Source organism: Liolophura sinensis, chromosome 1 (assembly GCF_032854445.1).
Source record: "Liolophura sinensis isolate JHLJ2023 chromosome 1, CUHK_Ljap_v2, whole genome shotgun sequence".
Lineage (NCBI taxonomy): Eukaryota > Metazoa > Mollusca > Polyplacophora > Chitonida > Chitonidae > Liolophura > Liolophura sinensis.
The window spans coordinates 34975553-35001565 of NC_088295.1; the positions used below are offsets into that span (position 1 = coordinate 34975553).

A 26013-nucleotide genomic window follows, 5' to 3' on the forward strand; every position below is an offset into this window, starting at 1 on the left:
TGACGTGGACGGACTCAGGGGGTTTAACTCTTGCATCCAAATATAAACATTCCTGTAGACCATCGTGTGCATGATTTTCACGCATTTGGCTCGGCGACCGGGTGTGAATTCATTCAGAAGTGAAGATTTGAACGACATGCAAGAGTCAGACAAAAGACGTTCTTCGGGGCATGTAAGTTTTATTGGATGAAATCAAAAATGTCTATTACTAAGTAATGTGCTAATTCTTTTTATTTTTTTTAAATTCAAGTTTCGCGGCGATGTTCCGCAACTCTTCGCCAGGCAAATCTGCTTCAACATGTGACTTTCAGCAACTTGAGACATTCACTAGACTTTCGTTAGCTCCAACATAAATAATAATTGCAATTCGTCTACGACAATAACGCTTGGGAATTTTAAACTAAACCGTTCTGTGTAGTTTATACAAAACGACTGTAGTTTGATTTAGCGAAATATGGACCTTCCATAGGCAGAGTGGAAGAATACAAGTCATATCGTCTAACAACCAACTCGTCTGAGTCAAATCGTCTAATACTTTAGGTCTAATCGTCTACGGTCTAAGTCAAGTCGCCTAACAATATAGGCTATTTATTGGATATTTTTGGATTACTGGTTTTACAAATATATATCTCTGTTGTAAGCCACATACACTTTGGTTCCTAAGGCTATAGTACATTTTAATTCCAGCAACCAAAGTATTTTCATACTAATGTATATATAAATTTCTCTTTCTTCAAAAATAGACACCGAGGCCTCCGTGGCTCAGTCGGTTAGCGCACTAGCGCAGTGTCATGACCCAGAAGCCTCTGACCAATGCGGTCACTATGAGTTCAAGTTCAGCTCATGCTGGCTTCCTCTCTGGCCGTAAGTGGGAAGGTCTGCCAGCAACCTGCGGATGGTCGTGGGTTTTCCCTGGGCTCTGCCCAGTTTCCTCCCCCCTTTATACTCCTCCTTCATACTGGTTGTTGTGGTATAAGTGAAATATTCTTGAGTACGACATAAAACACCAATCAAATAAATAAATAAATCAAAAATACACCATGATAACATATATTTAATGCAAGGGGCCTCCGTGGCTCAGTTGGTTAGCCTGTCATCAACGCGATCACTTTGAGCTCAAGTCCAGCTCATGCTGGCTTCCTCTCTGGCAGTAAGTGGGAAAGTCCTCCAGTATAAATGAAATATTCTTGATTGTGGCATGAAACCCCAATCAAACAAATAAATATATTTAATACAAATGATACTGATCATATATTGGTGATTTATGTTATGCACCAGAAATATTTTCATACATGTATCTTTCTTGAACAAATTGTATACAAACAATGAAGATCGACTTACATGATAAATACACCCTGATAACAGTTTATTATTTACTACAGGGGACTCTTCAGACGTGTCGGCACTTGCTCTGCAGTTATGATGCCGTCTGAATAATTTCTTCATAACTCAAAATATCTTCAACTGGTGATCCAAATGGAATGCACTCCAGTCTCTGATTGTCCACACACTGTTTTCCATGCGGATGGCTAGGACATAATTGAATAAAGCTATCTGTTCTGGTGGTGTTGCATTTCTTTCTTGCAACTGCTCAAAGGTTGGACACACAAAATCAGTTGGCAGGAAGGGCAGTCGGGCATACCTTTTCAGCTGGGTATACCTTGAGATTACCTTCCAATTTCCTTTTAATCAGCTTTAATTCGGCACCAGTACCAGGTATTACAGCTCATTCTAATCTTCCAAGTGTCATTTCTCACTGATGCCCTAACCAATTGAAGATCATGTTACATTCTAATAAATCCGTATAACTTGTTTCAGATTGTTACCGATAATATCTTGGGCATAGTGAAATAAAACAAAAGAAACTCTTCTCTTTCTGTGGATATTGCTTTAATGGGCTCGGACAAAAGATAGCTAGTATACATTGACACACACTCATTCATATCATTTGTCCAAGTATTGCTTATAATTTCTATGCCATTTGTTTCAGATTCTCTTGTTTCGAAAGAAACCCATTTGTGTGAAAATATATATTTTTGGGGCTGAAATTAAAATATGCTCTAGGAACCAAAGTGTATGTGGCTTAAAAGAGATATATATATTGGTATAATTGTATTTTATTGGAAATAAAAACAGTGTGTAATGTATAATAGCCTGAGCAGTAAAATATGAAACACAAGATCGCAATGCAAACAAATGCGGATAAAATGGAACCAGTAATCCAAAATATCCAATACATATGTTGTTAGGCGACCTGACTTAGACTATAGACGATTCGACGTAAGGTATTAAACGATATGACTTAAGACAAGTTGGCTGTTAGACAATACGTGTCTTTAAACAGCAGAGTGACATCAAGAAAAGTAATTCAATACAGCCCTATTCATTCATGCTTCCCAGAATGAGGCTGGCCGAATATGGAGACCCTTTCAGTGACACATGCACATGTGCATTTAACTCTTACCATGTTTATCTGTTTTAAACTTGTCACAACAATACGAGTCTAGTGGTATAAGCATCCAATTATGGACCAAATACGTTGTCTTATTTGAATCCAGAGCTTTTCATTATAAACAAAGATATGACTTTTGTATGTAAGTTGAACATCTCCCCATTCATTTCTAACCAATGAAAAATCAGTAATAGTATGTGATGGTGGGTGGGGGGCGGGGGGAATGACATCAAAAGGCGTGTGGAAATGAACATGTTAACAGCACTTTAGTCTTACTAATCCCATTTCAGAACTCCCAATTAAATGGAGCCGATCTCAATGAGGTCCTCCCTCACAGCACCCAAACTTACCTGCACTAAAAATACAAGCTTTTTTTTATGCCTTTACGAGTTGAATTAAGAATACTGAAGTTGTGCTTTTAGACAGCAATGGAAATATAATAGTATTTAAGAGGATTTCAAGACCAGAAATTCAAGATTGCTGATGATGGGGAGGCACTCGGCAATGCCGTAGTTCTGGCATTTGATGTGAGCATAAGGCAGTGAGTTTATGAATTTCATTAGTGAGAAGAGTAAATTAAGAGGATACTATTTGAGATTCCAGTGGAAAATTATTTATAAATGAGTAGGAGAGGTGAGATACATAGCCATTAGTGGGAAGGAGATTGAAGTTTGAAATCCCAGCCATGGTTGTTGAGAGGCAGCGATGGACTCAGTGTTTCGATGAATGTCAGAAACTTTAAAATATCACACTGAGTCTCTCTAGATGGACTATAGTGTGAGGTAACTCTCATTTCAAGCAAGGCAGTTGCAAGAGTTACGGTGCATATTAAACAGCCCCAAATGTGTTGAGTGTGCGTTAAAGCATAAATGCAGTCAATGTCAAATGATTGTTTCTACAAATCAGCAAATTTGTTTGAGGTTGGTTTGACCAAAAATAGTCCATGGCAATATCACAAATTGACAAAAAAGCACATTCTACCCTACTGCAACCGCTGTCTCGATCTGTTTGTCCTTGTCACGTGATTTTGTGCCGCAACATGTCAAGAAAAGCCTCAAATACACATGAAATTTCAAAACCTGAATGACGTTACTTACATATGACCTATACATGACTTCATACAAAGTCTTGGTGCATAATTTGCGGTACATATTGATTTATCAGAAAAAATATGTTCATGAGGATGTAGCACTTGATCTGTCAGGCAGTTGTCTTGCTGCATCTTTTAAATAGATGTCAAGTATTCCTAAGCCAAGTGTAAATTATTATGTGCTGTTACAATTTTATAATTTGTTGTGTACAAGGAGGCATTGTTTCTTAAACTGGGTTCTCTCCCTTCTGACGAAAGAGAAATATTCTTGAGTACGGGCTATACACTGGTCAAATCAGTATCTATATCTAACTAATGCAGTTTGTGCAAAATAAGCTTGCAACTTAAACTTAGATTAGATTTCTTCATACTGAAGATAGAAACCTCTTGCTTAAGTATAGGATTTCACGAGAATTTTTTACTCTTCCCTGCAAATGCAAATTTTAAGAATTTTGTATCCAGATGTAGTGTTAATATTTCAAAAATGTTCAGACACAAATAAGTCAGATATTTCTAACCTTTGTCTTAACTGGTTAACATTTTGAATTATTTTTGGAGAGGGTGAAGTCATCAGCAGAATTCCTCTTGTAGAAAAATACATCTTAAAAATATGACTGTATTCCTAGTAGGACTGCCACTTGTTAATGTATAACAGAGCCATGCTTTAAATGTCACAAAAGTGGAAAGGGAGCTAACTCTGTCAGCAATGAGAAGTTATTTTCAGAGACAAAAGTCTAGTTCTTGTCAGCCTCTAGTGTTTTGGCCATCATAAGGTTTAGGAGTAGTGCAAGAGCATAATGTTAAAGTAGGATCACTTGTACTATGTTACAGTTAATGCATGGAATCCTCATTTGTTGGTTAAAATATTTAAAAAGAAAATCATATTATGATATAGTATTTCTGCAAATGTATGCATAAAACATTACAGGTTTCAAGTTCTTTTAATAATAATGCCAGGTCTAAACGCGGGCTTGCAGTGCAATGGATGGATAGATCATCACCAGCTTAAAACAGCCTGGCATCAGCAGTGGTCCTTACCTGTAACCTAATGTACTGCATTATAGAGGATAACAATCATTCACCCATATGCTTGTGCCTTTATTTATTTTTTTTGGAGACAAATTGAGAAATTGTTGATTAGATTTACCAATTGACAGTATATGCAGGAAGGCAAGCAATCCTACTGACAAACACAATAGGTCTTAACCAACGCCTAAGAATACCTACATAAGACCAGGGCTTGAGCTAAAGAAAACAAAATTGTCTTCTTGATTTTGTAACAACTATGTATATTTGACATGCACTGATATTTTAAGTTACAAATAAGAAAATCATGAAACCAATTAACACATTGTCTGTCATTACATTCTTGAAAATGTTTAACCATCTGGAAAATGTCAAATTTGATCATTAATATTTAATTCTTAAAGTAAAACCTAAAAGTCACTTGAATTAATGGATGGCAGTTTGAATTCCGCAGTGGTCACCCACGGAGTTTAGGACCGTGCTATGCAACATGTGGTCACCCGACTATAATCAAATTAACAAGCACGATGATTAATAATGAAGTCCACGGTCAGTGTGTATTTGTAACACACATATTGCTGACAAACCACTCCCCATTTATGTATTGTGCATGCGGATAATAAAGTACATGAAACAGGTATACACCCATTATTTTGAACACTTTAGATAATATTGGACCCATAATTCGTACTCAAAACAATACCACCTTGAATTTGCAGTGCTGTAGCAGTGTGATATGTTTGAAGGACTGTGTACTTTTACTGCCTACCAGGGAAAGACCTTTCCACAATCTTATTACTCAGATCATTTAGCTTACACTGTCAATCTGTACACATGCATATACTTTTAAATTGGAAAGAGACGAATTAAGGGTGCAAACGTTGGAATGAACAAGAGACATATTTATGTAGCACAGTGAAACTTATTGCCATCTGTCACCACAACAAGGATTGTAATCCTTCCTAGTTAACATGTCTCTATCTTGCTTAGATCTCATGTTCACTGTGATGGTGTGTTTCCATCAAATATAATTTTATGAATTGACATCAAGTTTCCATTTATACAAAATGAACATTGAAATTAATTTCCTTTTTAGTATTTCTGTTGTAAGTAAATTTTGCACTCTTTCCCCATTTGAAATCAGTGTATTATTTGCTGTCAATGAAAGCAATTTTTTTATTTATTGTCGTTTGACCATTTTTTTTTACCCTCAAAATAAAGACTATGGATATAACCTTGCAAATTACACCATAATACATCAGACAGACCGTCGTGGTCTGTTTCAAATGACATCAAGTGTACATGTACCATGGAATTGGAAAAAGGAGGGCAGACCTGGCCTTGGGTATATAGACACATGAATGTGTCCTACTTAATCATGGTTGCGTACAGTACATGGATACACCTGAATAAAGCAAAAGTCTGAGGGGATTGAATTCAAGTGTGCTCTTAGATTTCTGGGCACAGTTGTTCAAAAGTGTATTGGTACTGCTTTGTTTTAAAATGAGACTACTAATAAGATTTAAGCCTGGTTTAACTTTAATACAGTTTTAAACGATTGGCCCCGGGTCTTTTGCTAGTGGTGTGGTAATCACACAGCTGCTCAAAAACAAAGTTTGAAGGCCTGGAAAACATATGATCAAACAGACAAAGCAAAAGGTGTTGTGTTTATAGGTTAAATTGTATTAATGTACAGTTTTGTCTTTCCATAACTTCCATGTGATCAGGCTTCTGTCTACAGCCATGGCAGCTATTGCTCTCTCCACATGGTTCTGCCTCTGTACTCCCGCATAGGTTTTTTAATACTCCTGACTTTAAGCAGGTTCTAATTATGATATCACAGTGTTGCCTGTCTATCTGTATCTGTGTCCAGGCTACATGCGCATCGCCGGCTGTTTTATATTTAAGCAGTGTAATTTGTGCTGCGTACATGATACTGAAATGACGATGTGTCATGCCGTGAACTTGGTCCGTTTCTTCCATCATCTAATTATCAAATTGCAATTTTTGTCCTCCACCATGAAGTGTTTACAGGACATGGAAATGCTCCACATGTGTCCATGCATCTATCAATCTGTTACACCTGATCCTAGTAACAGTATGTATCTTTCACACTTTTCAACAAATAAAATCCTTATTTCAGTAGTTTAGGGTCAGGAAGAGGATTGTAAGGACAGATTTGCGAGATTGTATGTATTGTAGGATGGTGGCTGTAGTGTTGACATCTTGGATATCCTGACCATCATACCTTCCACTTTAAAATGTCAGGACATACTGGAAATAGGAATTAGCCTCACAATATTATATAAACATTGTCACACTTGTGAGGGACTTGCCAGCCACTGAACTTGTCTACTACATGTATGTAAATACACATAGTCATGACCTTGTGTCTGGATTACATGCAACTTCACTTTTACTAATTATGCAGTTTTAATGTGTGGACTGGTGGATAAGGTGCATGTAGGTACAGAAGTCACAGTTTTATCATGCTTTTTCCCAGTTGTCATCGTAACCAGATTACCAGTTTTACTCTGACCTTTTTTTTTAGTTTGGTAGCAAAATGTACATGGTCATATTTATTCTACAATATTTAAGGCATTATCACATTTTGACAGGATTTCCTGGGCAATGGGAATGAATGAATGTATGTGTAATGTGGTATATTTATCAATGGTAAATGTAAATGTGTACGTTTCAAACAGCATGTTTGACCTGCTAATTTAGTGTTGTGGTGAAATAAAGTGTTTCACCTCTGGAACTAACTGTATGTTTCTCTGTACTTCAGTATATTCATGATATTAATTGAAGGGCTTCTGACAAACACTGCCAGGGCTGGTTGCATAGTCTTACAGCCTGGGTATACCCTGGTTTTTGCTTTCAAGATGATGTACATGTAGTTTTTTTTTATTTGATTGGTGTTTTGTGCCGTACTCAAGAATATTGCACTTATATGACAGCGGTCAGCATTATGGGACACTGTGCCCCACTGACATGCTAACCACAGAGGCCTGCATGTTCATCTAGGGTAGGATTCTAGCTATCCAGATGCCAGATCATCAAAAAAGAAACACTTTGTTGTAAGGCATTCCAATCTGAACCCAGCAGGGTGATGTCCTAATCCAGACCAGTTCAGTCAACTTTCCAAGGTCACATATCAAGACACAGCATCATATAGCTAACAGCCTATAGCAAAAACTTTCAACATAAAAACATTCAAATATACAATATCATTTTATCAAAATATAAAAAATTAATTTTCAGGTGTCATGGGTTTATAATGATTGGCTGGGCACAACTAGGCCTCGTGTGATGTTGTGTCCCAACTTCACCACTCTTAATTTCAAATAAATTTGACATACACTACATTTAATGTGTATGTAGAGATATCATTTACTTCATTAGGTTCCTGGAGCTACACACACAAACAGGGGGCATGTTTACCCCTAATACAATGGAAAAGAAAATTTGCTGTGGAAGTTTTGTCACTGATTGTAATCTTGGAATTGCTGATTCTGCCTTATCCCTCATTACAAGCCTGATTGACTTGCTGATGAGTGTCAGTATTGAGCCGTCCTTTAGGCACACAGCATACGAAGGGTCGGGTGTTATTGGCATGTTCCGATGGCCGCTTGAAGCGGTACATCCCCTAATTTCAGGAGTGCCATGGCGTTGGACATGCTGTCTGTGTAAACTCGGCCATCACCAGAGATTCCTTCTAGACAGTTGTTGATGAAAACTGTGCAAGCCACTATAGTGTTGACCAATATGTCCTGTGTGCCCGCAGAGCAAAACATCAAAATTAAGTGTATTTCCTCTGCTATCTAATATTTAAAAATCACGAACATTTTAGGCATTATGCCTTGGTGCTATATTGTGTTTTATAGATTGATGAAATACTGTCTTTTACAATTCAGCCGTGGTGAAATTTTAACATGTACAGTGTACTACTTCTCAAGTAAAAGAAAGATTAAAGAATAAGCGTGCTTGCTAACATACAGACATCTTCAAGAAATACTGCTAATGTATAGCTGTTTTAAAAAACAGAAAGACAGTCTTGTTTTGCTGGTAGATCAGCCTGTCTTGTGTACTTAGTATTGATATAGTATTGATATTACTTGCTTGTCTGCTGTACAAAGTGCATGGGCCTACTTGCATATATACATGTCCTCTGTAGAAACTAGAGTTCAAATGTGAGTCTAGTGTGTAAGATTTCTTGCAGACTCATGCTTTGCACTCTCACCGGTGTAAAGTTCCAATTTGCCAGATAAAGCATAACATTTTTTTTAATATACATACATGTACATGCAGATATGGAGGCTGATGTTAATTTAATCTGATGGATTTTCTGTGCAAATGAGAGGATTTTTTTCTAAATTTGGTTCTACAATTTCTGTGTGGTTTGAAAAATATATTCTGGTACACTACCCATCTGAATTTCAAATATATTCCATCTAAGAAGTTTGACCGAGAACCTTCTATATCACCATGTTGTTGACCTAGAAACACGGTTTTACCCTTTAGCCATCTTTTTTTTATGTTGAGAAATCTTAGCCACCTATCAAAGACGAGAGGCTTTATTGAAATCACACTCGTTAATAGCAGTAGATTAACTACCAGATCAATTTGCCATTACAGTGTGTTATCGTTGGAATGAAAGCGTGCTTACTCCACCTTCTCTGTCCTTCTCCCAGATCAGACTCCAAAACCAAGCATGTCTGCAGATATTGGCCAGTATAGTTGAGCAATAACCCTTTGATGAGGTACAGTCAGGAGCTTGTGTTCACGACCGCGATACGTGCGAGCTCTCTGTCCAAAACACGCCCCATCCAGCCAACTATTGGATGTTCAGAATCGTCCTTGGGGTACTGGTTGCATTTGTCCTCCAGCCGCAGTGTACTGTGTATGGACATTAATTGCAGTTTCAAGTTGACTTCTTGCACCCTCCTAGTCCTGCTCCTAGGAGTCATTTCTAAAATTTTGTAACATTGCACTTCTGTCTTCAAAAATTGTGATAGTGTTTTTTTTCTGGATTTAGTTTTATTCATATCTCTAAGGGAGACACTTCTACAACTTCTACAAGTCTTAACAGCTGAACTGTGAAACTCCAGGATTCGTTGTAAGAATTGTGAAGTTATCTGTGACTCCAAAGAGTTTGTTCTGAAGACAGAATTGTTTCATGAATGATGGCATCAGAACTCACTCAAGCTCTGAGGAATGTGGTAAGTCTTTCATCTGGAATGTTACATGTATGTATGCCATTTCTAAGTCGACCAACAGTTAACAGTACAATACAGGTGTTAATTCTTAAAAATCAATTAGATGGTTCAGGTCTGGCCTGACGTCAGGAGGTTTGCCAGGTAACCTAAGGACAAGGGTTTACTTCAGATAATCCAGGTTTCATCTACCCTCTCATTAACCTGACAGTCGTCATAATAGAGAAATTTCAGATGAACATTACAAATCAATAAAATCATTAAGACAAATCAAAATAAGTTTGTAGGTTGCTTGATATACAGCTTACATGGCCATCTATCCATTTAGCTCTCTTCTCCGAGCATTGTTAATTTTTTTCCTTAGTGTAGCTTTCATATTGAGATATATTCTGGTGGCTGGGCTATGCTGTTAGATACATCTATGCTAAAACATGGATATAACGTCGATATACATATGTAGTGTCATGACAATGTCAACTTTTACAGTACATGCAGAGGTTGTTCATTTTGTGATATGTAGAATGTGTGTCTAGTTCAATTGTCGTAAAACAAGTTCTAGATTGTTATAAAAGTTTATTATTATCAGCTTAATCTGTAGTAAGTATGAAGACATACCACATAATGAAGTTCATTATTCAGGTACATTTCACAATTTCAATGTAGCACATGGACAACACTAGGTGCATTCATTTCACATGAAGAAAGAATTGTATTTAAACGGTATTTTATAGTTTGCCGGCCAAATTACCCGGAGTGTTTTTTGCCTATTAAAAATTGCATGTTATTTTTACTGTACATGATAACCTGGTTTGAAGCTTTAAAAATGTCCAGTTTCTTGTCCTTGTGCTCTTGTTTGTGTTTTTCTTGTAAGGTAAAAATATTTGGCCAGGTGTTGAAAAAAACATTTTAAGCTCATGCACATCATATTCTTAACATATTTGTCTGTGTTTATGGAAAGATGATCTGGGTTAGCCAGCTGACAGTAGATCAATAACTTTTGTTTTTCTTCCAATATGCACAGATGATGTGGTAAAACAGTAGTTAATGGGGAGAGACCCTGAGGGAAAGGACTGCTGTTGCATCTGTCATAACAAAATATGACACATACTTATGGTAGACTACGCCTCCTGCCCAGCTCCTATTCATCCTCTCCCCGTAGTCCTGGCTGCCCCACCCCAGCTCCAAAGGCATGCTGCCCTATTATCACACGGTCAATCCTCATATTGAAAATTATTGATATTTTGAGGTGACACATGTTAAAGTGAACATATTGATTAGAGCTAGCTACATGTACATAAGATACCTATCCATGTACTTGTGCACTGCCACATCAGCTGTCTTCCTATTGGTCTAATTTTTTAAATAAGCGCTATATAGGTGTTATCGTTCATATCTAACTGCAATAATACTACCTGTGGTCGCTAAGAACGGAGCCTCTTGGCTGATGTCCTACCGGATTGCATTCATCAGCAGTGTAGAAAGATAACCCTGTCCAGAGAACCTATAATATTATTCATCGTCAGTCACAGCTAGTAAGATTATTTCTTGTCAGTCACAGCCTGCTCAGTGTTAAACATAGCTGTCCAAGATCCACACATCTAGAGATAACATGTTTGGATTTCAAGTAAGTATTTTTGAGTTTGACAATAGCCTACAAGGTAGGGAAATTAAAAATTTTGTAGATCATGTAAATATTTGGTTTTGTCACTTGTCTTTTATGAGACAGTAGTGATGCTGATTTCCATTACCCGATATATTGTGTAGCATGTAAGAGAGTATTTAATACTGAATTTGGTGAGCTCCCTAAAAGGATCAAGAGTTCTTCAGCATTTTTATGAGAAAGAAAAACATGTTTGTTCTGATCTAAGCCAAAAGAAAAAAAAAGTATTTTATAAATTGGGTATTTTTTGGCATAACAGAAAGCATGTCAGATGTGTATGGGAGAGAAAGTTTTTAAAAACATCAGAGCATAATTCCACAGTTAAAACTCAGGTTTGATAAATCAGATGTATCATTAATCATTTGTCAATCCTTGGAAAATCTCAAAACTCATTTTATGACAATTCTCTGAGCCTTTGAATGAATGATTATGGTTTAGTGCCACGTTTGGCAATTTTACAGCCAGACTCACACTTTGAACTTTTGAGTTTTAAAGATCAGCTTGAGTGGAGTATTACTTTTATGACATTGCATAAGTATAGATAGCTTTGGGGTATTTAAAAAGTTTTTGGGCATTTTGTGCTCTCAGTCATACTGACACAGCTGCTACCTGTATATAATATTAACTGTTTATCTGATAAATGTAGTACCTGTTCTCTGTTTTTGAGATTAATGTTGGCTATCGTGATCTTATCATAGTTGTGTATGTAGCGGGTTATACTTTGAAAGACTAGTCTGCTTTCTATAATCCCAAAGCTGATAGTTTTGAATGGTAGTATGTGCACATTTTATCTAATAGCTCCACAGGAAATAGTTTTAGTGGATAAGTCGCCTTAGAACCTTAGTGTATAGGAAATTATTTTCCCCCCAAAATCATTATTCTCTTTTAAAGTGCATTTATTTGAGTCAGTTGAGAATCGTGAATATCAGTGCATATGAACATGGAAATATTTTAGTATGTGCCAAAAAAAAAGGATTTTTTATTTTATGTACACAATGGGTATCACATGAAATACATGTACATTGGGGATTGGGTAAACGTCTGTGTGTTAGGGGGAACGGTGGGAGCTAATTAGGCAGTATAGTGCTTTATTGGCCAAGTCTGACACCTGTGGTGCATTAATTCCCAGTGATTATGCTGTATGGCAGAAGCAGCTACCTGTTGGAACATGCCCTTGTGCAATGATCTGGTCAAGTAATGTTCCATAGATTGACATGTCATTCTACGTCCTGCTGGGCTGCCCCACCCACTTTTGAAAAGCCCAGTTATTGCAGTAGTCACATGCTCAGACCAGTGACATACTTGTCATTGTTATTTCTATAAAGGCTGGTGTCCTTGCTTTTCTCTGCCCACATCTACATTGAGCATTTAAGAGGACATACGTCCATGAATGCACATGTACTGTATAAGTTTTCACTGCCCCAGTTTGAATAGTAAGTCTCCTCGATTACATTGAGGTGTACACACAGATTGCTAGAAGGCGTTAGTGGTACTGGTCCAAAGATTGTATAGGAACTGTATGTCATAGAGATAGCCTAGCTCTGCCGTAGAAGGTACCAGCCAAAAAGAAAAGAGAGCAATTTTATATCAACTTACAGACCTACAGAAGCCAGAGTTTAGTGTGAGCAGAGTGTTGAGCTGAAGAAATGGACATATTTGGTGTGGGCAACAGAGGAAAGGTTTGTACATTTACTTACTTGTAGGCTGTGTGAAAACCACAGCATCTACATGTGATGAACAGATGGTGTGTTGTGGCAGGTTGTTGATCAAATTGAATCAACTTTCTGAGTCAGTTTTTAACCTCCTGTAGACTAAGAGCCATATGTTTTATTATTTGCCATCTTCCAAGACTGTATGTGTACAACTACTGTAAGGTCAGATGAACTTTGTCGTTGAATATAAAGATTAGACTACATGCAGTTCAAACACAGCAGTTATTTTAACCCACAGCTGTGAAAACTTATTCTTACCCAAATTTTAGTTTGTCAGTGTCAAATTATTTAAAACAGTATGCCCTTTCTAGCAGTTGTAGTGGTATAGGCCATTCTCAAAGCAATTTCCAAAGTACAGTTGTACCGGAGTATAGTTATAGTGTTACTGGCTGCAGAGCAGCTGTTTAATTCACCTGTATGGAATATGATTGAAAGTATTCAGCATAGATCTACTTTATAAATGTATGAGATACATTATGTTTGCTTTTGAATCTAAATGTAGTGTACACAAACTCCATGTGCATGTGAAAAATCCTTTTAAATGCTAGGCATTCATACCTTGGTCAATAACTAATAAGCCTAAATTATTTATATGCAGTAATACGACATGACACATATATGTATGTGCATGTGCATAAATATTCCTGCTCCATGTTCAAACTGGTTTCTGTTCCTCTGAGAGATTTCATAGACTTAACTGTACAAGTACAACTGATAACACTAAGACATTTATATAGCTGTTCAACAACTTGTATGTATTTTGTGTAAGCTTAATTTCCTTCTATATTACACAAAAGCGCGTGTGATAATCATAAATTTGAAATTTCCTAGACTTGAATGGGTAAATTGTATGCACAGGTGCAGTTGGTAGATGCCTGTATATCTATATGTAGATGGTGAAGTTGACCGTGTGAACTTCAAATTGCCTGAGTTGCTTCAAATCTGCTAAATATCAACTCTTGCGTCTCAGCTGTTGTTTAAAGTATATTGTCTGCACAGATCAGCTTATACTTCAAGTCAGTGACCCTGGAAATCATCACTGACCTTTGGCTCGGACATGAGTAAACTTCCATCATTTTACCTGTGCAAGGTCAACCTTTGAATTAGGTCAATCCTCTGGGTTATCATAAAAAAATGATTTCCATTAAGTGAATAAGCTTAAAGCCATTGGGTTAGTATTCTTGTATGATCTTTAACCTTGACATACATGACATGAAAGTTTGTCTAAATCATGTGGTGACGTTTAATGAAGTCCATGTTCACTACTGATCAAGGATCTTTTCCTTGGTCTTATTCCTCGTGTGATTATTGGAGAAAAGAAACTGAGTGGCTTTTTGGAGCCATTTTGCTTTTAACCTAGAGTACTTGTAGCATATTGTGCTAATTGATTTTTTTTATTTGCTTGATTTTTACCATCTATGGAAATCTTTATCTACTTCATATTATGCATATACCTGTAATATTGATTGACAAATCTCCAGGTACAGATCTAGAATCTTATGTTTTATGCATTATTATTTGTCAGTACTTTAATCAGGCTGTTTGTGTAGCAGAATACTTTCCTTCTGTTTGGTTGGCACAGTTTGCTCAGAGACCATATGTACTGGTCATTGCTTGTGTATGTCTTTACATCGACTTTACAGATTGTGTATGTCTTTACATCGACTTTACGGATTGTGTGTGTCTTTACGTTGACTTTACAGATTATGTATATCTTTACATTGACTTTACAGATTATTTATGCCTTTATATTGACTTTACAGATTGTGTTTGTCTTTACATTGACTTTACGGGGCCTCCGTGGCTCAGTCGGTTAAAGCGCTAGCGCAGCGTAATGACCCAGGAGTCTCTCACAAATGCGGTCACTGTGAGTTCAAGTCCAGCTCATGCTGGCGGCCGTACGTGAGAAGGTCTGCCAGCAACCTGCGGATGGTCGTGGGTTTCCCCCGGGCTCTGCCCGGTTTCCACCCACCATAATGCTGGCCGCCGTCGTATAAGTGAAATATTCTTGAGTACGGCGTAAAACACCAATCAAAAAAAAAAAAAAAAAAAAAAAAAAACATTGACTTTACAGATTATGTATGTCTTTACATTGACTTTACAGACCATCTACACGTAGATGCCTTCAGTGCATGTATATGTAGTATAGCTACATCTATAACAGAAGGACAAATTTGTACGCATAAATCAATTGTCCTATCATTTCCTTTAAATAAATTCGAAACATACATGTAGGATGCCAAACTGTAGCCCACACAATGTTATTGACAAAAACAAAGTCTCAAGAAAGCGTTGACTTTAGTGAAAGTGGACCCAGCATGGAAGGAAATTAGTGGTTAGTATATTAGAGAGAGCTTGATCTGGTATGACAGAACTGCTTGTATGCATGAAGGAAGTTTATATATTGTATATAAATAACACTAAGGTATAATCATCACTCATCTGCATAGTTGTGCCCTGAGTAATCATATTGTTGCAGCTAACAAGTTTGCTTTGATCTGAACTATTTGGAAGACAAGCTGGCACAGGCGAGCAGCAGGATCAGTATCTGGGACATCTGATTTGCTTTATTTTAATAAGCGCCCAAGGGACCACTGAGGGGTCATTTTCTGAAGGCCACATTTTGTGAAGACATTGAATGTTGGTCATGCACAATAGTACATGAACTGCATGTTCAAGTCCATTAACCCTTAATTTGCCAGTGCTCCACACTGTAGTCTGTTCAGCTAGTGTGGGAAGTTGTGGTGAAAATGAACGTGTTACCTGTGGTAGACAATCCTGAAAATAGGATTGGCATAAGTTTGAGAAGAAAATAAGTTTGCAACAACAGAAATTAGTGACCGCTTTGAAGTACCATCAGGAAAAGAAATTAATGTTGTAGTTGTATAGACCTGTATGTACATGTATACGAATGTATACCTAATTACACTACATGAATAGTGATGCAAAAGTAACATGAATCATTGAGTTATCCATCTATGATAACCTTCAGAGTACAAGCGTTGATGTATGTCTTGTGAAGTCCCTGGCATGGCGTATGACGGTGTTATAGCGAGTTCGTGTAGCTCTATTATGGGGTTAGGACTGTCCTCTGCTGAGTTTGTGTAGCGTCAGCATAGTGTAACTAATATGTGAGCGTATGTCTAAAGATGTCGTGATGTTATGTGCTAATTTAACATTTGATGCACAAGCAGGTTCTTACACACGTACGGTGCTTGTGTGGAATATGTGAATGGAACTGGTCTGCTGGTTCAGTTCAGTGATAGGTGTGGTTTGTGTGCGAGGACAAGTTAGCTTGTGTGTAAACTCTACAGGTTTCCAACCACATTGTCTTGGTAGGCCACCGACAGGAGCTATTTTATGCATGAGTGGATCTGTGCAACCAATATTTTGAAACATTCTGAGAGAAATACTGAGTGTAGAAAAATAATTGAAGTTTTATGAAGCTGGCATCTTTAGTAACACTAAAACATATATTTTAATCGTCATTTTCTTCATAATTGTGTGCATGAATTCCACTGAAAAAAGTGCTTTAGTGGTGGAAAAGATTGAAGATTTACAGTATTCCTTCAGCAACATCCTTAAAGAAAGTGACGTACTGTTATGTGTGAAACCATTGTTTTTACATTCTGTAGGTCTGTATGCTTTGGGTTGACCAGCTGTAGAAATATGAGATTGTTTACTTTGTAAAATGTACTTAATATGGACTCAGCTTTACATATTGGTGGACGGTTAAAAACTGGGCCACACATGACTAAGTACAATTCAGCTGAGTGTTTTTTTGTATGCACAGATCATTGACTAAAAAGGCTGACCTGGTGGTTGTAGTATGCTGTCTGGGTGAACAGAGTACCAGACTGATATAACAATACCCTGTGTACATCCTGATGTGTACATGTGGTGTTGTCTTCACCCACACGGATAACTGTTAACATAAAACCACATCATGACAGTGATAACAGGATAGAAAAGCTTAATAGGACATATTACATCAGTTTGACCTTTATACGTGCTGGTATTAACAAGCCCTAACCTTTATGTCCTTCTTTATGACCGATATAAAACAGGACATAAATGTCAAAAGTGAGACCAAGTAGGACGATTTGTAGGTGTATGGTTTCCATTTTCTTACGATGATCTTTGATCTGTGTTGTTGATAAGGAGGGGGTGGGGGAGGGGATCAGAATGTAGCACTGCATCCACTGAACCTACAGAGATAGTTGACAGGATTTTTACTTATACTTTTGTGATTTCACGCAAAATCATTACATTAATTAAAAAAATGTGGACATGTACATGCATCTGTAAAAAGTGTTTCAAAAATCAGCGTTACCTATTGTACTAGTGACAACAGTAAAGTCTGTTTTCTTCATTCTGTAAGGATGTTTTGTTGCTAAATCTATAAAGGTGTATAAACTACGTGTGTGTGTTTGCACATAATTACATGTACAGGTATTTCACAGAACCGTTAACCTGGACTTGCATGTACCAATGTATGTTCATGTACAGTTTATTTTTTTTCTCTCTGATCATGTCTGCCCTGAAGTGCTTCTGAATTGTTTTAAGTGTTATAATTTATGTTGTAATTTTATAATGTTACAGGGGGTACAGAGAGCGACAAATGTGGTGTTCCAAAGTCACCATGTATCCAGAGACAAGCGTGGTAAAGCTCTCGGCCAGAAGGGAGGCTTCCGTGGGTGCACCATCTGGCTCACAGGTATGTGCTCATCGCACACACATTCTCGTTATGTTAAGAAAGATTTATGTTAGGAATTTTATCATTTTGCCTTGTTTTTGCTTAAATCCCGTTTATTTGGTTTACAGGTGTTTTACTGTAACATTTCTCAGCTATAGATGTGTTCTTGTAACTGATGTAAATTACACAGTTAAACCTCAACAACCACAGGCATAATGAATGTGTTTTGGCATAATTATAGTGGAATGTTAACTGATCTGAACATGCTGTTTCATAACTTCTGTTAAGTTATTACATGCCCATTACTGAACAATGCAATTTGTTCTTCAAGGTTGTATGAATTATGTTTTCAATTGCATCTAAAGTTATACTTTACTGGTTTAATGTGTTGAATAAACGATTGAATGATTATGGCTTAACGCCAGTTAAACAGTATTGCAGCCAAATCTTTATCAAGAAAATGTTTAATACCAGGAGACAGTAAACAAATTTGTTGATGATTTGGGGTATATACTTGTGGTAGAAAGATCATAATATTGACCATTCCATATGATAGGATTGTCTGGTGCTGGCAAGACCACCATCTCTTTTGCTCTGGAGGAGTATTTGGTTGGTCAGGGCGTCCCTGCCTACAGTCTGGACGGAGATAACGTCAGGACGGGGCTGAACAAAAACCTCGGCTTCACCCAGGAGGATCGTGAGGAGAACATCCGCCGTATCTCTGAGGTGGCCAAGCTCTTCGCTGATGGAGGCATCATTTGTATCACCAGTTTCATTAGTCCCTTCTCCAAGGTGGGTCAGCTGATAGGATGTCAGGCCATCAGTAAAAAATTCCTTGTTGAGGGTAACCCAACCATGATAGGGTTAGGTGGTTGGAATGTCTTTTTTTATTTTTATTTTGTCTAATAAAAGAGATAAGGATTTTACAGAAATTTTACATATTTTTAATGATGTCCCCCTGCAGTAGAGTTTCCCATACATAAAGACATGATATAAAACAAATCTGGAATACCACAGGGACAAATTGAAATTCTATCCAAGACATTGTTTAGGGTAATATGTACTTCAGATTAAGATTCTTCTAACCACATTCAGTAGAAGAAAAAGAATGTGTTGATCAAAATTAGCTCTAGCAAATAATAAAAACAAGCTGAGAATAATTTACTTTTTAACTCAATGTGTATTATCATTGTATTATAACATTCTATTATCAAAACATGATCATCAGTTTGCTTTTGTTATTACACATAGAACAGATTCACATCTTCATGGTACTAAAATCTCTTTTTTGGTCATCTGGATATAGGACAGAGAAAATGCCCGCAAGTTACATGCTGAAAGTAACCTGCCTTTTGTGGAATGTTATGTGAACACACCGCTCAATGTCTGTGAGGCCAGGGATGTTAAGGGACTGTACAAGAAAGCCAGGGCTGGAGAGATCAAAGGTATGTAGGACAAAGGCATTGGGGTGGATGGGACCTCAGTTTCTACTTGTACTCTTGCCTTTGCTAACATTTTGTTAGCCCTCAAACTTGAATATTGAGTTTTGGTTGGGTTTTGTTGTCTCTACAAGGTATAGAAAGCAAATCTATTTAGGGAAACGCTTTTTGTAAGGAAAAATCAGAGGAATATTGAAAAACTGAAAATGAGAATATTGAGAAGGCAAAATGGTGCATCCTTTGTGTGTAACATAGTTTGATTTTTCAAAATCTACAGACATTACAAGTTTATAAGCTTTTTGGTCATTGTTTATTTCCCACATATACATATGAAGTGTACAGCTGTATGATGACCTGCTGTATATTGCCAGGTTTCACTGGAGTGGATTCCAGCTATGAGGCCCCAGAGAACCCAGATGTGACCCTGAAGGCAGGTGACCTGAGTGTGGATGAATGCGTGCAGGAGATAGTCAAGCTCCTTGTTGACAAGGTCAGTTTGATCAATTTGTTTTAAATTTCAAATTTAACATCATTTTTATTTATTTTGGAACCTACCAGGGAAACTTGCTGTTTAGGTTTTGTGCATTCATGAATTCAGTGCCAGTAATGGGTCCGATATCCTACCTGTATGTGATGGGATTTGATTCGCTATTATTATTAGGGACTGTCAATCTGATTTATTTCCTTTGTTGGGCAATGTGGCCTGAAGCGAAAACTGACTGGCCCACATGCCTCACTTATCACAGGACGGACTTGGTCTCTCGACTGAGCATTATTTGGAAAACTTGTCAAATTACATGTGCCGCTGTATAAGTTTGGGGAATGCTTTGTGCCAAATTGGAGTTTAAGTTGAGAGATCAATTGGTAATTTGGTTGAATTGGAAAGCTGTCTGGTTGAGGCGCCAGAGACTCCTCAATCATTATTGGCCAACTGTTAGAGACAACTGAGATCAATATTAGAGGGCCTGGAGGAGGGGGTGCCGTTTACCTTAGTTCATCTGGAGTCAAACGACATTCAAAATCAATATTGGGGTTTTAGACGTTAACCTGGGATACACTTAAGAGAGGCTTCAAAACATAAGGAAATGGCAGCCTTTGCACTTTCAACTGCGCAGAGTGCGCATTGAAAATTGTGCCACTTCCTGTGTTTTTTCTTGTAAGTATAGTTTGAACCATTTTACAGAGCATTAAACCACATAAATAAACTAATTGAAATGCTCTCTTGTCATGAATCTTAGACTTTGTATCCCAGCCAGTGTTGTTCTCTGTCAAAAAAAAATATGAAATAATTGTATGTTAGTTTTGTGTGTGTGATATTTTCAGGAAATCTTGCCTTCTGCAGTGAAAAACAATGTTCGTGAGTTGATGGTACCAGAGAACAGAGTGGAGGCTGCCAAGGCTGAGGCAGAGGCTCTGCCAGCCCTCAACATCACAAAGGTAACAAATCCTAGACTAGCAAGTAAAAAATGCTGCTGCTGATGTAGCTATATTTTTGTCATGTCAAGTTTGAAAAGCTCTGTGCCATGTTAACACAATATTTATTCCACATTGTAAATTTGTTGTCATCTGTCATAGTGAAGTTAACTTGTCATATTGTGTAAAATCCATGTCATTTGCTGGAAGAAACACTATTTGGTATTGAATAAAAAAAAATATGGCCTGTACTGGAAAAGTCTGTAGCTACATGTAAGTGTTGGTTAAATTAGACTAAATGAACTGTCCTTGAAGTTGATTTTGAATTTAAGTTTAAAAAAATGAAAAATTATTTATAAGTGCAAAGTAAAGAAAGAAAAAAGCAGTTAAAATGTCTGTGGAGATGTCTTTACTTCACATTTATAATTGAACCCACTATCAGCCTAAACTGTATTGATGTTGTTGCAGCTGGACATGCAGTGGCTGCAGGTTCTGGGTGAGGGATGGGCAACACCCCTCACTGGTTTTATGAGGGAGAGGGAGTACCTGCAGTGTCAGCACTTTGGATGTCTCCTTGATGGTATGTCTTTACACTTGAAATATGTCCTAAATGGTGTATGTCAAACTCTGAAGAAATCATTATTTGAAGTTCACTTTTGCAAATTAAAAGAATTCTCATAATTCTCTGTACCTGGTCATATTCTGTGTCAGTGGGGGCTAATTTCCGTAAATATTTTAGAAAAATTTCTGTGCTCCTTTTTTTAAACGAATGAATGATTATGGCTATTATTTGCTGATAAATAGTCTAAGTGCATGCCATTCTTTTCTGATTTAAACCTTTCAAAATGACCAAACTGTACAAGTGTCTACAATTACTTCTCATGCCGCCAGGTGGAGTGAGCAATCAGTCAATCCCGATTGTCCTGTCATGCAGCACTGAGGACAAGGAGAAGCTCCACGACTGTGCAGCCTTCACGCTCCGTTATGAGGGAAAATGTGTGGCCATCATGCGAAGTCCAGAGTTCTACGAGCATCGTAAAGAGGAGAGATGCTGTCGTCAGTTTGGGACCAGTAACAAGGGCCATCCGTACGTCAAGGTGAGAATGCCGTGTGAAGTAGATTAAAGTGACATGATTGAACAAGTTTTAGAATCTTCTTGATGTAGAGGTGGCTGTAATTTGTGGCCTTGAACAATGTGCTTGTACTTCATGTTGTGTTCTCCGTTTTCATTTATATTGTCTCTGTGACGATTACACATGTTGATATGTGGAACAATTCATCTTTGTTTCACAGATGGTATACGAGAGTGGTGATTGGTTGGTCGGAGGTGACCTGGAGGTCATTGAGCGAATCACTTGGGGTGACGGCTTGGATGAATATCGCTACACTCCAAAGGAACTACGCCTGAAATTCCGGCAGATTGGGGTAGGTCTGGTTATGGGCTTTCCAAAAGGTTTTTCAATACATAGTGAATACAATGTATTACATTGTGAATTACATTATGAATACAATGTATTACAGATGAAATCCATTTTGTTCTGTCTTTTAACATAGCGTGTTGTGTTGTGTTTACAGCATGTACTGGAACTTCTTCCATGTTTTGTGAAAGATTTGAAATATAACAAGAGGAATGATTTGTTACATCAGCAGTTCAGTAGATCTAATTTGTATACCATTTTTTCCATTTTTAAACAGGCAGATGGAGTGTTTGCGTTCCAGCTGCGTAATCCAATTCACAATGGCCACGCCTTGCTGATGCAGGACACAAAGAGAAGGCTACTAGAAAGGGGCTTCAGCAAACCAGTGTTGTTGTTGCATCCTCTGGGTAAGCACATTGCCTAGATGATTACACTTTGTACATAATCATACATCATGGACATTAAAGCTGTTTTTCAATATGAAAAGAGAGCCTTTACCATTCATGAATTAGGGTTACTTTAGTTCAGAAACCTGTGCAGGTCTTATTTCTGGAGTGCATATTTTAAAATTCTCGTGCCTGTGTGGGACCTTAACCCTGAAAATGTCATTCACAATAAAGGTGTTTTTGTTAAGTGGATTCTCTTTGAAGAGTTAACCAAGTATAGAAGATGTTTTGTCAATCCCCATTCTATGATCCATGTATCCATGATATCTTAACCATCCAAATATATCTGTACTTTGACAGGAAGCTGAAAATCTTCCCATGTCATTTTATGGCACACAACATACTATCACAATCAGATTGGTATATTTTGTTTTTTATCATCAGCCTGTTACAAGTGTGACTTAATGTGTTCTGTTGCTAATTTCAGGTGGGTGGACAAAAGATGATGATGTCCCATTAGCTGTGAGAATGAGGCAGCACAAGGCTATCCTGGATGAGGGTGTGTTAGACCCAGAGAGCACAGTGCTAGCTATATTCCCCTCCCCCATGATGTACGCAGGACCCACAGAGGTAACACAACGCATTATGTTAAGAATTCTCCATGTTGCTCTCAAAACATAGAATAGAGTTTGAAAAAGAGATTATATGGTTTCTGTTTAACAAAAGGTTGAAAGAAAAAAAGTGAGACAATAAAAATAAGAAAAAGTGATGCAGCAGCACAATGTAACTTACATTCTTGGCTCCAGTCTACATTCAGTTGAAATCTTATTTTAAGCAGTTTGTTCCACAATTCTAAAGCTTATTTGGGCTAGAGGATTTAATATCTGTTGTACAGTAGGTCAAACATTATCTTATGAATGGATGGAGGAATATACACCGGTCAGACATTAATTTCTTAAATTTTCTCTCTTTCTTCAGGTGCAGTGGCATGCCAAAGCTAGAATGTCCACAGGTGCAAATTTCTATATAGTTGGTCGTGACCCAGCAGGGATGCCACATCCAGATGGTGGGAAAGATCTGTTTGAGGCTTCACATGGCGCCAAGGTAATTAACAGCATTGTTTCGTAATGTGAATCTGACTTTGATTATCATTGTAAAGACTGCAAGGGATAAAATTGACAGAGCATGAATGTAATTAAAGATTTGTCTTTATGGCGCCCAATTCCTTCTTGCATCTCTGTGAAAATGATGTAAGATACTATTTATATGACCATTGTGTTATATGAACTGCAAATGTTGGTGACATAAATGTGGGGAAAATTTCTGGCTCAGTACAATTCTACATGATTTAGTAAAAGCATTCCTCTTGCTTCATGAAACATTAGAAACTGCTTTGGTAAGTGGAGACATTTATGAGAAGCAGAATGTTTTCAGTTGTGATTTGATGGTTTAGCACCCAGTATGTTTATGATACACAGAGTAAGGGCACTAATAATCGGTCTCTTTTCTTCAGGTGCTCACAATGGCCCCAGGTCTCACTCAGCTAGAAATTGTCCCCTTTAGAGTAGCCGCGTACAACCAGAAGAAAAAAGCCATGGACTTCTTTGATCCGGAAAAGAAAGACGACTTCATCTTCATCTCGGGAACCAAAATGCGCAAAATGGCCAGAGAAGGCACAACGCCTCCAGATGGCTTCATGGCTCCTAAAGCTTGGAAAATCATGCAGGAGTTCTATCAGAGCAAAGATTAGATAGATATCTATGTATGTATAAATCCATAACAGCTAATCCTATTTACTTACAGGGTTGACAGCTTAACCTATATATGGGAAATCTTGTTACTAGATTACTTGAGGTGTCTAAGTTGTGGTTAATATATTCATGAGGGTAAATAGTTTGGGTCCATCAAAATACCGCTATTTCTTGTTAGTAATTCTTAAACCTGTGATAGATGTGATGCTTTTAAAACTGCTGAAGTGGTGAAAAAAAAAAGTATTATAAGTTGTATGTATTCATGAATTTTGATCCTTTTATGAGCTAGTGTAAGAAATTTAACTGAAAAGACTTAAAACTGGTTGTGCGAAGTTACTAAAAAAAAAGTCTAAAAATAGTTTACCATGTCATTTTTAAAATGCTGTTCGTAACTTTCTCATGTACGCAAATCATGCATGAAAACATTAATTTCCTGTTGGGAAGTTTTACCGGCTCTTGATCTGATTTCTTTATTATCAGAGGGAAACTTTTGACAATTTTAATTCATCTTATTGATCAGTTCAATGGATATTTGTCAATATTGTCAGTGTCCACTTCATGTATTTTGGGAGGTAACCAGTGCATTAGCAAGTCATAGGGTGGGTCATCTTCATTGAGCTGGGACCACACATTACTGCTCACAAATTTTCATTTTCCTGTGTTGTTATACAGATCTTTATCATGTTATGGACCCAGAAACAAACTTGGTAGAAACCAAGAAATGATGGGAACAATAAATCTTCTTTATCTGGTGCATGATAACAATGGTGTTCAGATGTCTCATTCCTTAACTTACTGATCTTTAGTGGTCCAAGCTGTCAGTTGGCTAATAGTGTTGCAGTTCGTGTTTGTAATATGATTGTGTACCATCAACAGTGCATTCTGTAGCCTAAAAAGCTACACCAGTATCAAAACCTGTAAGTGTGGAAGCTGCGTTAAATGATGGTCTGCAGTGTTTTCCTAAAAATATGCAGCACATTATTACAGCTGGTCGATGTCTCTGTGGCCTAGTGCTTAGTGTGCTAGCGCCGCATAATAACCTAGGAGCCTCTATGCAACGACTGGTTGACCCGTATCAGTATAATGGTTCGGGCGGGGCGGCCTACTTGCCTTTGGTAAGTTGTCTCAGTGAAGCAGCACTAGATAAAAGAGCGGTGGAAATCCGTCCTGCAACAAGGAGGCACGTTACATACACGCTGGACTCCTTTGTCGTCATATGACTGAAAAATTGTTGAGTACGATGTTAAACCCCAAGCACTCACTTACTCCAGTGCAATCTCTGGGAGTTCAAGTCCAGCTCAGTCCTCTCCGTTCATAGTCATGGAAAGATAGGAAAGTCGTGGGCTTGTCATATAAGTTACATATTTTTACAGCGTAAAACAAATACCAAATAAATAAATCAAATTTACTGGTGCGATAATACAGGAGCAAATTTTTTCACATATCCTCTCCTAGTTTGTGCAAAGTCCTGCAAGAAACACAACATTACCAATTTCTAGGCACAAGTGACGCCGTACTTTCCAACATTTTTGATGTCATTCCAGCATACTCAACTACGTATCTGATTCGGTGTGAAGTAAAAATATTATCACATAACACCAAGCAAATTTTATGGAAAATTATATTTTTGAGGACTTAAGTTTTAAGTGTTATTGTAAATTCTTTTCAACCATGGTATTAGCTCTACCATAGGATTTGCTTCATGCCATTGTAGTACTTCCACATAGTTTCTCTCGGAATTGGAGTAGCACTTA

General features: G+C 37.5%; 1 protein-coding gene across 4 annotated transcripts; it reads left to right on the plus strand.

Moving 5' to 3' along the window:
• Window positions 1-84: 84 nt before the first annotated feature.
• LOC135478629 (bifunctional 3'-phosphoadenosine 5'-phosphosulfate synthase-like) lies at window positions 85-25171 on the plus strand. 4 transcript variants are annotated; one of them, XM_064758639.1, is made up of 13 exons: window positions 85-172; window positions 17759-17873; window positions 18409-18644; window positions 19159-19297; window positions 19663-19781; window positions 20615-20728; window positions 21173-21284; window positions 21596-21801; window positions 21998-22129; window positions 22400-22529; window positions 22996-23138; window positions 23487-23612; window positions 24022-25171. In XM_064758639.1, the coding sequence occupies exons 1-13, from the start codon at window positions 137-139 to the stop codon at window positions 24256-24258; spliced, it is 1845 nt and encodes a 614-aa protein (XP_064614709.1). In that variant the 5' UTR covers window positions 85-136; the 3' UTR covers window positions 24259-25171. The 4 variants fall into 4 exon arrangements, with proteins under 4 accessions (XP_064614709.1, XP_064614707.1, XP_064614711.1 ...); XM_064758637.1 differs by lacking the exon at window positions 85-172 and adding an exon at window positions 9667-9790; XM_064758641.1 differs by lacking the exon at window positions 85-172 and adding an exon at window positions 11222-11408.
• Window positions 25172-26013: the final 842 nt, after the last annotated feature.

Coding starts and splice junctions, on each gene's coding strand:
- LOC135478629 (XM_064758637.1), top strand. CDS start 9,752: ATGATGGCATCAGAACTCACTCAAGCTCTGAGGAATGTG. Junction 23,139..23,486: donor TGTACGCAGGACCCACAGAG/GTAACACAACGC, acceptor CTCTTTCTTCAG/GTGCAGTGGCATGCCAAAGC. Junction 23,613..24,021: donor AGGCTTCACATGGCGCCAAG/GTAATTAACAGC, acceptor TCTTTTCTTCAG/GTGCTCACAATGGCCCCAGG.